The sequence below is a fragment of the Balaenoptera ricei genome, chromosome 10 (genome assembly GCF_028023285.1).
Source record: "Balaenoptera ricei isolate mBalRic1 chromosome 10, mBalRic1.hap2, whole genome shotgun sequence".
In the NCBI taxonomy this organism is placed as follows: domain Eukaryota; kingdom Metazoa; phylum Chordata; class Mammalia; order Artiodactyla; family Balaenopteridae; genus Balaenoptera; species Balaenoptera ricei.
In genome coordinates this window covers 55802074-55815805 of record NC_082648.1, presented here as the reverse complement: position 1 = coordinate 55815805, position 13732 = coordinate 55802074, and the positions used below count along the sequence as shown (strand labels likewise).

The window sequence follows — 13732 nt, the reverse complement described above, 5'->3', positions numbered from 1 at the left end:
CATTCTTTTTCAGATTCCTTTCCCATATAGGTTATTAGAGAGTACTGAGTAGCGTTCCCTATGCTATACAGTAGGTCCTTGTTGATTATCTATTGTATATATAGTAGTGTGTATATGTTAATCCCAAACTGCTAATTTATTCCTCCCCCCTACTTTTCCCCTTTGGTAACCATAAGTTTGTTTTCTAAGTCTGTGAGTCTGTTTCTGTTTTGTAAATAAGTTCATTTGTATTATTTTTTCAGATTCCACATAAGTTACATCATATGATATTTTTCTTTCTCTGTCTGACTTACTTCACTTAGCATGATAATCTCTAGGTCCATCCATGTTGCTGAAAATGGCATTATTTCATTCTTTTTTATGGCTGAGTAGTTTTCCATTGTGTGTGTGTGTGTGTGTGTGTGTGTGTGTGTGTGTGTATACAATATCTTCTTTATTTTATAAGATGGTCTTATAAGACAGGCCTGCAGCAATATGGGCTGTATGGTTGGCATTCTTTTTACTTTTTATTTTTTTGTTTTCCTTTTCTTTTTTTTTTTGAATTTTTGAATTTTATTTTATTTATTTTTTTATACAGCAGGTTCTTATTAGTTATCCATTTTATGCATATTAGTGTATACAGGTCAATCCCAATCTGCCAATTAATCCCACCACCACCACCCCTGCCGCTTTCCCCCCTTGGTGTCCATACGTTTGCTCTCTACATCTGTGTCTCAATTTCTGCCCTGCAAACCAGTTCATCTGTACCATTTGTCTAGGTTCCACATATATGCGTTAATATACGATATTTCTTTTTCTCTTTCTGACTTACTTCACTCTGTATGACAGTCTCTACATTCATCCATGTCTCTACAAATGACCCAATTTCGTTCCTTTTTATACCTGAGTAATATTCCATTGTATATATGAACCACATCTTCTTTATCCATTCATCTGTCGATGGGCATTTAGGTTGCTTCCGTGACCTGGCTACTGTAAATGGTGCTGCAATGAACATTGGGGTGCATGTGTCTTTTTTTTTTTTTTTTTTAATTAATTAATTTATTTTTATATTTTTATTTTTGGCTGTGTTGGGTCTTTGTTTCTGTGCGAGGGCTTTCTCTAGTTGCGGCAAGCAGGGGCCACTCTTCATCGCGGCGCGCGGGCCGCTCACTATCGCGGCCTCTCTTGTTGCAGAGCACAGGCTCCAGACGCGCAGGCTCAGTAGTTGTGGCTCACGGGCCTAGTTGCTCCGCGGCATGTGGGATCTTCCCAGACCAGGGCTCGAACCCGTGTCCCCTGCATTGGCAAGCAGACTCTCAACCGCTGCGCCACCAGGGAAGCCCCTGTTGGAAGATTTTTAATCACAGTTTCAATTTCATTATTTGTGATTTGTCTGTTCATATTTTCTATTTCTTCCTGGTTCAGTCTTGGAAGGTTATACCTTTCTAAGGATTTGTCCATTTCTTCCAGGTTGTCCATTTTATTGGCATAGAGTTGCTTGCAGTAGTCTCTTAAGATGTTTTGTATTTCTGTGGTGTCTGTTGTGACTTCTTTTTCATTTCTAATTTTATTGATTTGAGTCCTCTCCCTCTTTTTCTTGATGAGTCTGGCTAATGGTTTATCAATTTTGTTTATCTTCTCAAAGAACCAGCTTTTAGTTTTATTGATCTTTGCTATTGTTTTCTTTGTTTCTATTTCATTTATTTCTGCTGTGATCTTTATGACTTCTTTCCTTCTGCTAACTTTGGAGTTTTTTTCTTCTTCTTTCTCTAGCTCCTTTAGGTGTAAGGATAGATTGTTTATTTCAGATTTTTCTTGCTTCTTGAGGTAGGCTTGTATTGCTATAAACTTCCCTCTTAGAACTGCTTTTGCTGCATCCCATCGGTTTTGGGTCATCGTGTTTTCATTGTCATTTGTCTCTAGGTATTTTTTGATTTCCTCATTGATTTCTTCAGTGATCTCTTGGTTATTTAGTAATGTATTGTTTAGCTTCCATGTGTTTGTGTTTTTTACGCTTTTTTCCATGTAATTGATTTCTAATCTCATAGCATTGTGGTCAGAAAAGATCCTTGATATGATTTCAAATTTCTTGAATTAACTGAGGCTTGATTTGTGACCCAAGATGTGATCTATCCTGGAGAATGTTCCATGCTCACTTGAGAAGAAAGTGTAATCTGCTGTTTTTGGATGGAATGGCCTATAAATATCAATTAGATCTGTCTGGTCTATTGTGTCATTTAAAGCTTGTGATTCCTTATTAATTTTCTGTTTGGATGATCTGTCCATTGGTGTAAGTGAGGTGTTAAAGTCCCCCACTATTATTGTGTTACTGTCGATTTCTTCTTTTATAGCTGTTAGCAGTTGCCTTATGTTTTGAGGTGCTCCTATGTTGGGTGCATATTTATTTATAATTGTTTTATCTTCTTCTTGGATTGATCCCTTGATCATTATGTAGTGTCCTTCCTTGTCTCTTGTGACATTCTTTATTTTTAAGTCCATTTTATCTGATCTGAGTATTGTTAATCCAGCTTTCTTTTGATTTCCATTTGCATGGAGTATCTTTTTCCATCCCCGCACTTTCAGTCTGTATGTGTCACTAGGTCTGAAGTGGGTCTCTTGTAGACAGCATATATATGGGTCTTGCTTTTGTATCCATTCAGCAAGCCTGTGTCTGTTGATTGGAGCATTTAATTCATTCACGTTTAAGGTAATTATCGATATGTATGTTCCTATGCCCATTTTCTTAATTGTTTTGTGTTTGTTTTTGTAGGTCCTTTTCTTCTCTTGTGTTTCCCACTTAGAGAAGTTCCTTTAGCATTTGTTGTAGAGCTGGTTTGGTGGTGCTGAATTCTCTTAGCTTTTGCTTGTCTGTAAAGCTTTTGATTTCTCCGTTGATTGTGAATGAGATCCTTGCTGCATAGAGTAATCTTGGTTGTAGGTTCTTCCCTTTCATCACTTTAAATGTACCATACCACTCCCTTCTGGCTTGTAGAGTTTCTGCTGAGAAATCAGCTGTTAACCTTATGGGAGTTCCCTTGTATGTTATTTGTCGTTTTTCCCTTGCTGCTTTCAATAATTTTTCTTTATCTTTAATTTTTGCCAATTTGACTACTACGTGTCTCAGCGTGTTTCTCCTTGGGTTTATCCTGTATGGGACTCTCTGTGCTTCCTGGACTTGGGTGGCTATTTCCTTTCCCATGTTAGGGAAGTTTTCGACTATAATCTCTTCAAATATTTTCTCGGGTCCTTTCTCTCTCTCTTCGCCTTCTGGAACCCCTTTAATGCAAATGTTTGTGTGATTAATGTTGTCCCAGAGGTCTCTTAGGCTGTCTTCATTTCTTTTCATTCTTTTTCCTTTATTCTGTTCCACAGCAGTGAATTCCACCATTCTGTCTTCCAGGTCACTTATCTGTTCTTCTGCCTCAGTTATTCTGCTATTGATTCCTTCTAGTGTAGTTTTCATTTCAGTTATTGTATTGTTCATCTCTGTTTGTTTGTTCTTTAATTCTTCTAGGTCTTTGTTAAACATTTCTTGCATCTTCTCAATCTCTGCCTCCGTTCTTTTTCCGATGTCTTGGATCATCTTCACTGTCATTATTCTGAATTCTTTTTCTGGAAGGTTGCCTATCTCCACTTCATTTAGTTGTGTTTCTGGGGTTTTATCTTGTTCCTTCCTCTGGTACATAGCCCTCTGCCTTTTCATCTTGTCTATCTTTTTGTGAATGTGGTTTTCATTCCACAGGCTGCAGGATTGTAGTTCTTCTTGCTTCTGCTGTCTGCCCTCTAGTAGATGAGGCTACCTTAGAGGCTTGTGCAAGTTTCCTGATGGGACAGACTGGTGGTGGGTAGAACTGGCTGTTGCTCTGGTAGGCAGAGCTCAGTAAAACTTTAATCCGCTTGTCTGCTGATGGGAGGGGCTGAGGTCCCTCCCTGTTGGTTGTTTGGCCTGAGGTGACCCAGCTCTGGAGGGTACAGGCTCTTTGGTGTGGCTAATGGCAGATTCTGGGAGGGCTCATGCCAAGGAGTACTCCCCAGAACTTCTGCTGCCAGTGTCCTTGTCCTCACGGTGAGCCACAGCCACCCCCCGCCTCTGCAGGAGACCCTCCAACACTAGCAGCTTGGCCTGGTTCAGTCTCCTATGGGGTCACTGCTCCTTCCCCTGGGTCCCGATGTGCACACTACTTTTGTGTGCCCTTCAAGAGTGGAGTCTCTGTTTCCCCAGTCCTGTTGGAGTCCTGCAGTCAAATCCCGCTAGCCTTCAAAGTCTGACTCTCTATGAATTCCTCCTCCTGTTGCCGGACCCCAGGTTGGGAAGCCTGATGTGGGGCTCAGAACCTTCACTCCAGTGGGTAGACTTCTTTGGTATAAGTGTTCTCCACTTTGTGGTCAGTCACCCACCCAGCAGTTATGGGATTTGATTTTATTGTGATTGCACCCCTCCTGCCATCTCATGTGGCTTCTCCTTTGTCTTTGGATATCTTTTTTGATGAGTTCCAGTGTCTTCCTGTCTATGATTGTTCAGCCGTTTTCCTCGGTTGGCATTCTTTTTAGCTGTAATATTTAATCCCTTAAATGGTGATGTGATTGTGATTAATATAATTTTAGAGGACATTCTGTCAGTGTGAAGAAACCACCATACATTCGTTTTTAAAATGAAGTTTTGCTCTGTTTGGATGTTTTTTAACGTTCAGAATCAAAAGACCTGGTCCCCTTTAAGAATATAGAGCACATCAGTGTCAGAATGAGAATACTGTAAGGAAACCTGCAGAGTAAAGGATAGGCAATGATGCCATGCAGATGCAAAACAAATAACAAAAGAGAGGAGAGAAGTAGAAGGTTGGAATAGGGGAAATCATCTCTTCATAGGAAAGGGACTGTAATGGAGCAGCTCGCTGCCTCTGCCTCCTGCCTTCAAGCTCAGATCGTTCTTGCTCCCTTCTGATTTAAATCTAGTTGTGTGGACCACTTTACCCCGGTAGGGAAGGAGATGAAATTAATTTATTCTCAAAAACTCATGCCAAAGCAATAGAGCTAAAGTCTATGTAGCACCCAGAAGCCTGTGACTCTAGGAGAGATTAAGGGTGTACTTTTCATTTGCCCTAGAAAAACAGGGTCATTTTAATCAGGAATTAAGAACTATTTCGGATTGCAGAGGAATATTTGGCCATATCATTGAGTTTGCATTTCTTTAAATTATGCAGGGCCTTGTGCTTGTAGTTATACCTTGTCTTAATAAGCAGAGAAAGACAGAATTAAGATCTATGATCAAAACCATGTGACAGCTAGCCTTCAGGAAATCTTGCTTAAATTTTAGAGTATGCCATCAAACCAGCAAGGCAGCAAACTGAACTGGAAGTCTAATGTCAAAAAGAGAGAAATATATTATATCTGGCTGCTTTTTTGGTCCATTTTCAATCTCTGTCACTACTACAAAACTGACAATGGAGCAAAAAAGCAGCCAGAGATAATATGCAAATTAGTAGCTGTAGCTCTGTGCATATGTACTCCTGTTTTCTAACAACGATGAGTTGCATTGTCTTAGGGCCGTGGTTTGTCAGCTGTTTTCAAGAGTCAAGATGCTTCTTTGTGTCCCAGTTTCTGAGTTTTATATCATTAGTATATGTTGAACTTATCGAATGCTTTTTTCTGAATTGTCTGTGATAATAGTTCTCTTTATCTCCTTCGTTCTGGGAATTTTCTGAATTGCAGCAACTGACTTTCAAATGTTAACAAGAATTTGAAAAAGAATAGATACATGTATATGTATAACTGAATCACTTTGCTGTACACATGAAACTATCACAACATTGTTAACTATACTTTAATATAAAATAAAAAGTTTAAAAAAATAAATAAATTCTCACTATGGCTTTCATAAATTTATTAAAGATAAAATGTATGCCTGGAGTATAACCCAATTGAATGTGATGAATTATTTGTTTTTTTAAAAAATTTTTTAAAGATTTAGTTTTTAAAATATATTGTCAGTTTTTCTTATTTTTTGTTTTGTTTGTTTTGTTTTAGATGCACCGTGCTGTAATTTTTCTTCCTTGTAATATTTCTGTCGCACTTTTCTACCAAGACCATGTTGCTCAAACTTACAAAAAAAAAAAAAAAAGAGAGAGAGAGAAACAGTCAATCTGTAATATGTTCCTGCTGGGCTGGGATAAAATGTTCACAAGACCCAAGTACTGGAAAGATTATGGTCCCACACCACACAAAACTTCCAGGCTAGCTGAAAATGAACATTGCCTGTTTCTTGATTTTTCTGATTTCAGAATTCTGCATTAATTCATCACAGTGGAGCTACCTTTCTCCTACTGGGTCCCACCTCCACCAGTACCCTAAGCCTGTGCTCATTTTGCCCCTCAGCTAATGAACCACATGCTCCAGTCTCAGACCTATGATGTCATAAGGATTCCTCCGTCACCATTCATTAATGGTGAATATAAAATTGGATATAAGATATGAGTCTTATTATCTTATATCCACTTTCTTAGTTTGCACATAGTAGGCACTAAAACTTGTGCAATGTAATTGAATTCTAGGGACAGATTATTTCCTTCACAATGGATTTCATTTTGTTTATTCACGAAAAACAGTTTTCTTCTGCATTCGTAACGATGTGCATGAACGTTGTGGCATGAGCTGGCTGTCTCCCTCCCTACTGCTAGGAAATGGTCATAATGTTTAATTGCACAAAATGCCTTTTTTTCCCTAATCAAGAAGTTGAGGGATTTTCTGGCTTAGCAGGTGCCTCAATTGCACATAATTAGTTGCTAGGAATTGTTTAGCATAGGCTGATTAGTCTCAGCCAAAGGAAATTAAATTTTTTTTTTCAATAAAGCCCTGAAAACAGCTAGAGATTCTTGAAACCATAGTCATATCCGGTTTCTCTGGGAAGCCCAGACTCTGGGAATGGGAGAAGCAGAAGATGGAGACAAGGACCAGCCTGATTACACATGGATGCTATTTGATGCCAGGCAACCATTCAAGGTTACGAGAACATGAGGGGACGTGAGTCCATTCCTCAAGATGGGTTTCTCCCAACTCCAGCATGGGCTTTGGTTGTGATGCAGGATGAAACCTTGCTTCTTAGGTGCCTGCCATTTGCTTTCCAAGTTTGTAAATACCAGCTTCACTCGGAGCATGTAATCAAAACAAATGATCTGTGTTTGCCCCTCCTGTGTTTGGCACATAAGGAGAGTGGCCAAATTAGGGAAAATGAGAGGGATAGATGGGTCCCCGCCATTGTTGCACTTCTGTTTTAAGTACATGCTTGACTAAGCCCTTTCTGTGTCTCTGTCACAGTGTCGATTCTCCATTTAATGGAGGGCATTTTCCCTAGCCTCATGGGATGTCACCGTAAAGGGGACACATGCTCTTTCTTGTGACCAATGGCAATGGGTGGCCATCATATGTGCCAGTGATTATCTAGCTGCTAAGATGTCATGTTAAAAGGCTGACAGTTCTGATACCCTGAGGTGCCCTTGATGAGTACTTGTAGCATTCACTTCAGTGAGCAGTGACTCACTAGCTCAATGCCTCCTTTGCCCCTATAGTGACTTTCCATAAGGATCCCTTGTTAGTATGATCCACCATCAAAGTCAAGGTTGGGCATCTGGTATGAAAATCAGAATTCTTTTGTTTAAAGGCATTATGTTAAAGGTTGTTCGATAAACCTTTCTGTAGTCTGAACAAAAATTAAAGGAAATATATTTTAATATTATTTTTATAAAGAGTCACAGATTTTGAACATACAATAGGGCAATACTTAATAGCTGTTAGGTGGTGATGTGGCTTTAAAAGCAATAGGGTGTAAACCTAGAAAATGAAATCAGAAGGAGGAGGCAGGATAGCTCCTAACAAATGTTTGACTTTCTTCAGTTTGCTTTTTTACAATAAATGCTCTAGTTTGAAAAGTTAAATGCAGTCTAATCATCTATAAGCAAATATTTAATGAATGCATACTATGAGTCAGGCACTGTTCTAGAGATATTATCTATAGATTGATTCCTTTCTTTGTTATTTGAGCTATTTTTTAATTCACTTACGTAGTTAGATGGAACTGGAAAGTCTATTTAGTGTCTTCCTGATAAATCAAAGAAGTATTACCATAGATCTTATAATTCACTGAAACTTTTGAGGCTTTTACTGAGGAACAGTGAATTGTATTGGCATTTATTTTATTTATTTTATTTTTTTAATTGAAGTATAGTTGATTTACAATGTGCTAATTTCTGCTGTACAGCAAAGTGACTCAGTTATACACATATATACATTCTTATTTTATATTCTTTTCCATTATGGTTTATCCCAGGAGATTTGGATATAGTTCCCTGTGCTATACAGTAGGACCTTGTTGTTTATCCATTCTAAATGTAATAGTTTGCATCTACTAACCCCAAACTCCCAGTCCATCTCTCTCCCTCCCCCCACCCCTTGGCAACCACAAGTCTGTTCTCGATGTCTGTGAGTCTGTTTCTGTTTTGTAGATAGATTCATTTGTGCCATATTTTAGATTCCACATATAAGTGATATCATATGATATTTGTCCTTCTCTGTCTGACTTCACTCACTCAGTATGACAATCTCTAGGTCCATCCATGTTGCTGCAAATGGCATTATTTCATTCCTTTTTATGGCTGAGTAATATTCCATTGTATATATGTGCCACATCTTCTTTATCCATTCCTCCATCGATGGACATTTAGGTTGCTTCCATATCCTGGCTATTGTAAATAGTGCTGCAGTGAACATTGGGATACATGTATCTTTTTGAATTATGGTTTTCTCCAGATATATTCCCAGGAGTGGGATTGCTGGATCACATGGTAGCTCTATTTTTAGTTTTTGTTAACGAACCTCCATACTGTTCTCCATAGTGGCTGTACCAACAGTGTAGGAGGGGTCCCTTCTCTCCACACCTTCTCCACCATTTGTTATTTGTAGACTTTTTAATGATGGCCATTCTGACCGGTGTGAAGTGGTACCTCATTGTACTTTTGATTTGCATTTCTCTAATAATTAGTGATGTGGAGCGTCTTTTCATGTGTATTGGCATTTATTTAAAATTTTTGTCTTCAAATAAGTGACCTTAAAGGTATAAATTGGTTCTGCAGTACAATTTAAATTTACTTATTTTAGGCAAATAAGTATATGGAAGAGAGGGAAGTGAGATTTTTCTATACACACAAAAAGAACTGGCTAAGATTGCTCATTTTTGTAGACTTCTCCAAAGTAATTGACTTACATGATGCCAGGTGTCTGCTGGAGTGGTGTGGCCAGTCACTTGCCTGTGTGATGCCGAAATGTGTGATACCTGATAACCTATCAAACCTTGTTGTCTATCCAAGAGGAAATAACATAAGGAGGAAAGAGCACAGAAATAGGAATAAAAGAAATTCAGTCTAGACTCATTCTAGATGCAGGTCCTTCTATAAATTTTCAGCTCTGGACCTCAAGTCCTGACTCTAAAATGAAAGAGTGGTCTAGAGCATCCCTTATAATCATGAGATTCTAGTGATATATCTACAAATGGCCATTAAAGGACTTACGAGAAAACTACCATGGAAGACTCCACAGCTCTCCGTGACTGTCTGCTCCCGAAACATTCTTGCCCTTGAATATCCTATTATGGAGCCATCAGCCACTGATTCATTCAGTGTCTTCCCTCTGTTTCTATCTTCAAAGTTTGAATCAAGAATTGACTTTGCGTAAATCGCATCAAGAGAATTGATGTGCATTCTCTGATGGGTAGGTTTTTATAAAAGGCCTACGATGCCTCCTGGAGGTTTAAATTAAAGATATATTCTTAGGAAAAAGTTTCTTTAAAAGCAAATGTTAAAAGGTGTCATGCTGCTCTGTTGCTATGCTCTCCTTAACTCATGATGAATGTTGCCAAGATTCTGCCTCACTTCCATTGAGAATTATTGCTTTCACCCTGACTAACTTCGGTAAGCTATTCTCAGATAATATCAAACTTATTTCAGTCTGGTCCTTTGACCAATGCAAATTTTGACTTCTAGGTAATTGTCTACTTCCGCCTATGTTCAGCAAGGACACTCTTGATACTGGGAGTGAGGCTGGGGGCTGGGGAGTGGATAAGCAGAGGCTGGCCAGGTGGCCATCTATAATTCAGTTTCAACCTTTTAAGGATGTGTATAACTAGACTTCTCAGCTCTAAATCAAGGACATTGTTTTCAAATATAAATGAGAAAACAGTTTTACCAGGGTTGACTGCTTCTGTAATGCAAACTGGGTAAATTTCTAAAGACAGGGCTCCTTAAAATAGAGCATCAAGTGCAAAACACCCCAGAGTCTCCTGGTCAAATCTCTTATTGCCCTTTAAGAAAATCCAACACTGAATTCAACCCAAGACTTTAATTGGCTGGACTCTAGACAAATGGAAAACTGAGGAAAGCCCTTAGGCTTCCAAGATGCTGTCCCTGAAACTGGTCATTGTGATTGGTATCTCCTGGCTCAGTGCTCTGTACTCATAAATACACAGTTTCAAAGTTTTAGATAATAAAAGGAAATACATTTTAAAATTGGTTTTATAAAGAATCCAGATTTTAACATATAGTAAGTTTGTGTTAATGGGTGCTATATAAAGCATATTGCCTGGTTATTAAATCAACACTGTGAGAAAAGAGTTCAAATACTCAGGTGGGCATGGTATAGCAAAATGAAGACTTCTGTAGTATAATGCTTGCATTTTGTTTTGTGGTTTGTGAGTCTACTCAAAATCACATTTGCAAAGAGAAGAGTCAGAGATCTAGGATACTGCTTCCTAAGCAAAAGTGACGCTGTTGAGTGTATTGGTATCTGAAAGTTGGTAGTTTATCTTTATGGTTGGAAGAATTTAAAGAATTGTGTGACAAATGGAATAGACACATGAAACAGCATGACTGCCATTTTTTAATTGCAGCTTACAGCAGTGTTAATCTTTCGTTTTTGTCATTGCTTACAAAGACCTTGTTAGTTTTATGAAGAAATCGTGAATCATTTCAACCAGAAGAACATCCTAAAGAGGAATCGATTTCCTCAATTTTGCAACACAAATTACTTAGTTGGGAGAATTATGTTTTCAGATGACTAAGTCTTGTTGCTGAATTAAATCCTTGTTATATTTAATAGTTTGCCATGCACAATATAATGGTTTTTAATCCTTTAATGATTTCCTATCACAACAATGACAACAACAACAACAAACTAACCTGTTAGTGTGGCCAGAAGTAACCTTTGGGTCATCCAGCTTGAGTAGCTCTGCTAGGTAATTATTTTACATTATGTCTGCTCAGGCCATATACATCCTATTCTTGAAAATGTTTAAGGTTGTCACTCAGACATCTCTTTTACTTTATACAAATGTCCCATGCAAACTAGAAAGAATACTTCCTTTCTATTTAACCCTAATATTTGCCATCCTAGATCATTATTCCTATATTCCAAGCCAGACTAAATCCTTTCCTAGATTAAAAAAAAAAAAAATCACTTTACTTAGAATTTGATGGATCCATCACTTGTATGATTTTGTCACCTAGTTTTGCTCATTCAGCTTCTTGCCTAACTGTCACAGGTATACTAGGCTTTAGTCCTTCTGTCTCTTCAGTTGCTCTTTTTCTGGTTCTGCAAGTTATTTCCATCTCTTTCTAAAAGAGGGCAAATCAACTCATTGCGATATATGTCTTCTTTTCCCAAACCATCCTTCCTTCCCTGTTCTTCACCTATTAGCTTCTCTGGTCTTACTCTGAATGTCCCTGTCCCTTTATTTTCCACTGGATGCCAGTTCGTACTTCCAAGAGGAACCCACTAATTCTGTGTCTTTATTCCCCTGCAATACTAATACTCTGTCATCTGCTTCTCTGAAATACAACATTTCTTTTCATTTCCTTTGTTCTTCTACCTGTTTATTCTTAGTGCCCATTGAGCCATTTTATTCCTTCTTTGTCTTCTGGTTACTGATATTCACTGATACTTATTTATCAATGAATATAGGTGACAGGCAAATAATCTGTGTACTGTATTTACAAACTTCTTACCATTCTATGCCTTCATGTGCATTATAGCTTGATCCTGACAATCCTAAGAGGTGGATGAGAAAGTATATCCCTCTTTCACAGGAGAGAAGACTGATGTTCAGAGCATTTTAAATGACTTGACCTTGTCCTATGGCTAACCCAAGGTTAGGACCCAGGTCTACAGACTCTTTCTATTGTATCATATCGCCTCTCTCTGGCAGAAGGTTTGCAGTCCATTGAAAAATCTTCACTACGTTAGAAACTGGATGGAAATTAACCAAACCCTTCATTGTACCTTTGCAGATGAGAGTCCCTACACTAAATCCGCCAGCCAGACAAAGCCGCCTGATGGAGCATTGGCTGTGAGGAGACAGAGCATCCCAGGTTAGACCAGACTGTTGGATTTTTCAGCTGTTTTACTTTTTGAACCCTGTTATTTGGTGATCCTAAATAGTTCCAACTTGGTAAAAAAAAAAAAAAAAAATGCTATTTCATAGGGTGGAGACTGCATTCTACACAGCTTGTTCAGACAATGTTCATGAAAGCTAGACTCCGGAAAAGCTTGCAAACTTGTGAAAATTCATCTTGTGTGCAAATCCTTTGTAAAATGACTTGAATTTATATCAGCTCTCACTCATTGACTTACTTTCACCTCTGATTTCAGGGGATGATTCTCACAGCAGCATCTATCCCTTTACTGAGACAAACCCGGCATAACAAAGTGGTTCAAAATTGCTGTGGCAGATCACATATATGCTGAATAACAAATTACTCTTTTCTTCTTGTCTCGTTGAACTTGGATTTACTTCCATCGAACAACTCTTGTAGAATTCTGGGACTTTGTTTCCTTAGGAAGCTGTGATTAGGTTCCTTGTAGTACAATAAACAATACCTATTTTTTTCAACAAAACATTTTGCAGAAATATCTTAAAATGTCTTTATCCCAAAACTTCCATATTTTGAAACTTTGAATTTGAGAATGACATAAACATTCTAAAATTAAAGGAGGAAGGAGATTCAAAATATTATTCAAACTTTATCTGAACTAGGTAATTTGTGGAAAACCTCTTATGGTAGCAACTATACTTAAGGATTAAAAGCATTAATACATTTAGAAATTTATCAAAATTAATGTTTTTCTATGTTATATACAAGTAAATTGAGTACAGCTAAAGCTTAGTGACAGGGTTCTAGAGTACAGTAGTTTAACAATCCAGGAGAAACAAAGCAGTGTTTCCAATGTTAAATTGAATGGTTTGGCAAATCTGTCAGTGAAAGGGGAGTTTTCCATTTGAATAAAGAGCAAGATGAGTCCAGTTTCTGCCCTGTTCATGATTATTATTTATTTTTATAAGAACTACGTGTGGTTATTTTTATTCTTATTCTGAAGGCTTAGACTCATAATGAAAGTACATGGCTTATAAAGAGGCATGTTGTGAATGTTACCTATCCTTGTTTGTGTGCTTTGAAGATTCTAAAGTAATTTGAAATTTGTAATTAGATGGCATCACCCAGTGCTAAGATTTCTTCTATTCCATCCTATAAAATGTCATTCTTAGTGCCGATCACGTTTAGAAAAACTACTGCAATCAGCTATGTGCTGTGTTCTCTGCTTTCTCCTTGTCAGCAGTAAGGGAGTACCCAAAGTTTGAAGCTCAAGAATGCCAGTTATCCATCAATTCCTTCTTGGCCTCTCTAATTAGCTAGTGCTCAGTACTCGGCTGGCA

The 13732-nt window shown here is 38.0% G+C and overlaps 1 protein-coding gene across 6 annotated transcripts in view; it reads left to right on the top strand.

Annotated features, from left to right (window-relative positions):
* GRIP1 (glutamate receptor interacting protein 1) overlaps nt 1-13732 on the top strand; it is a 714453-nt gene that overhangs the window by 486529 nt on the left and 214192 nt on the right. For 5 of the 6 annotated variants that reach the window (XM_059936432.1, XM_059936435.1, XM_059936434.1 and 2 more), the window contains exon 2: nt 12309-12389. The exons of the other annotated variant lie outside the window; for it this stretch is intronic. In XM_059936432.1, the coding sequence (XP_059792415.1) occupies nt 12309-12389 (81 nt within the window). The remainder of the gene's footprint in view (nt 1-12308; nt 12390-13732) is intronic. 6 annotated transcript variants of the gene reach the window in all.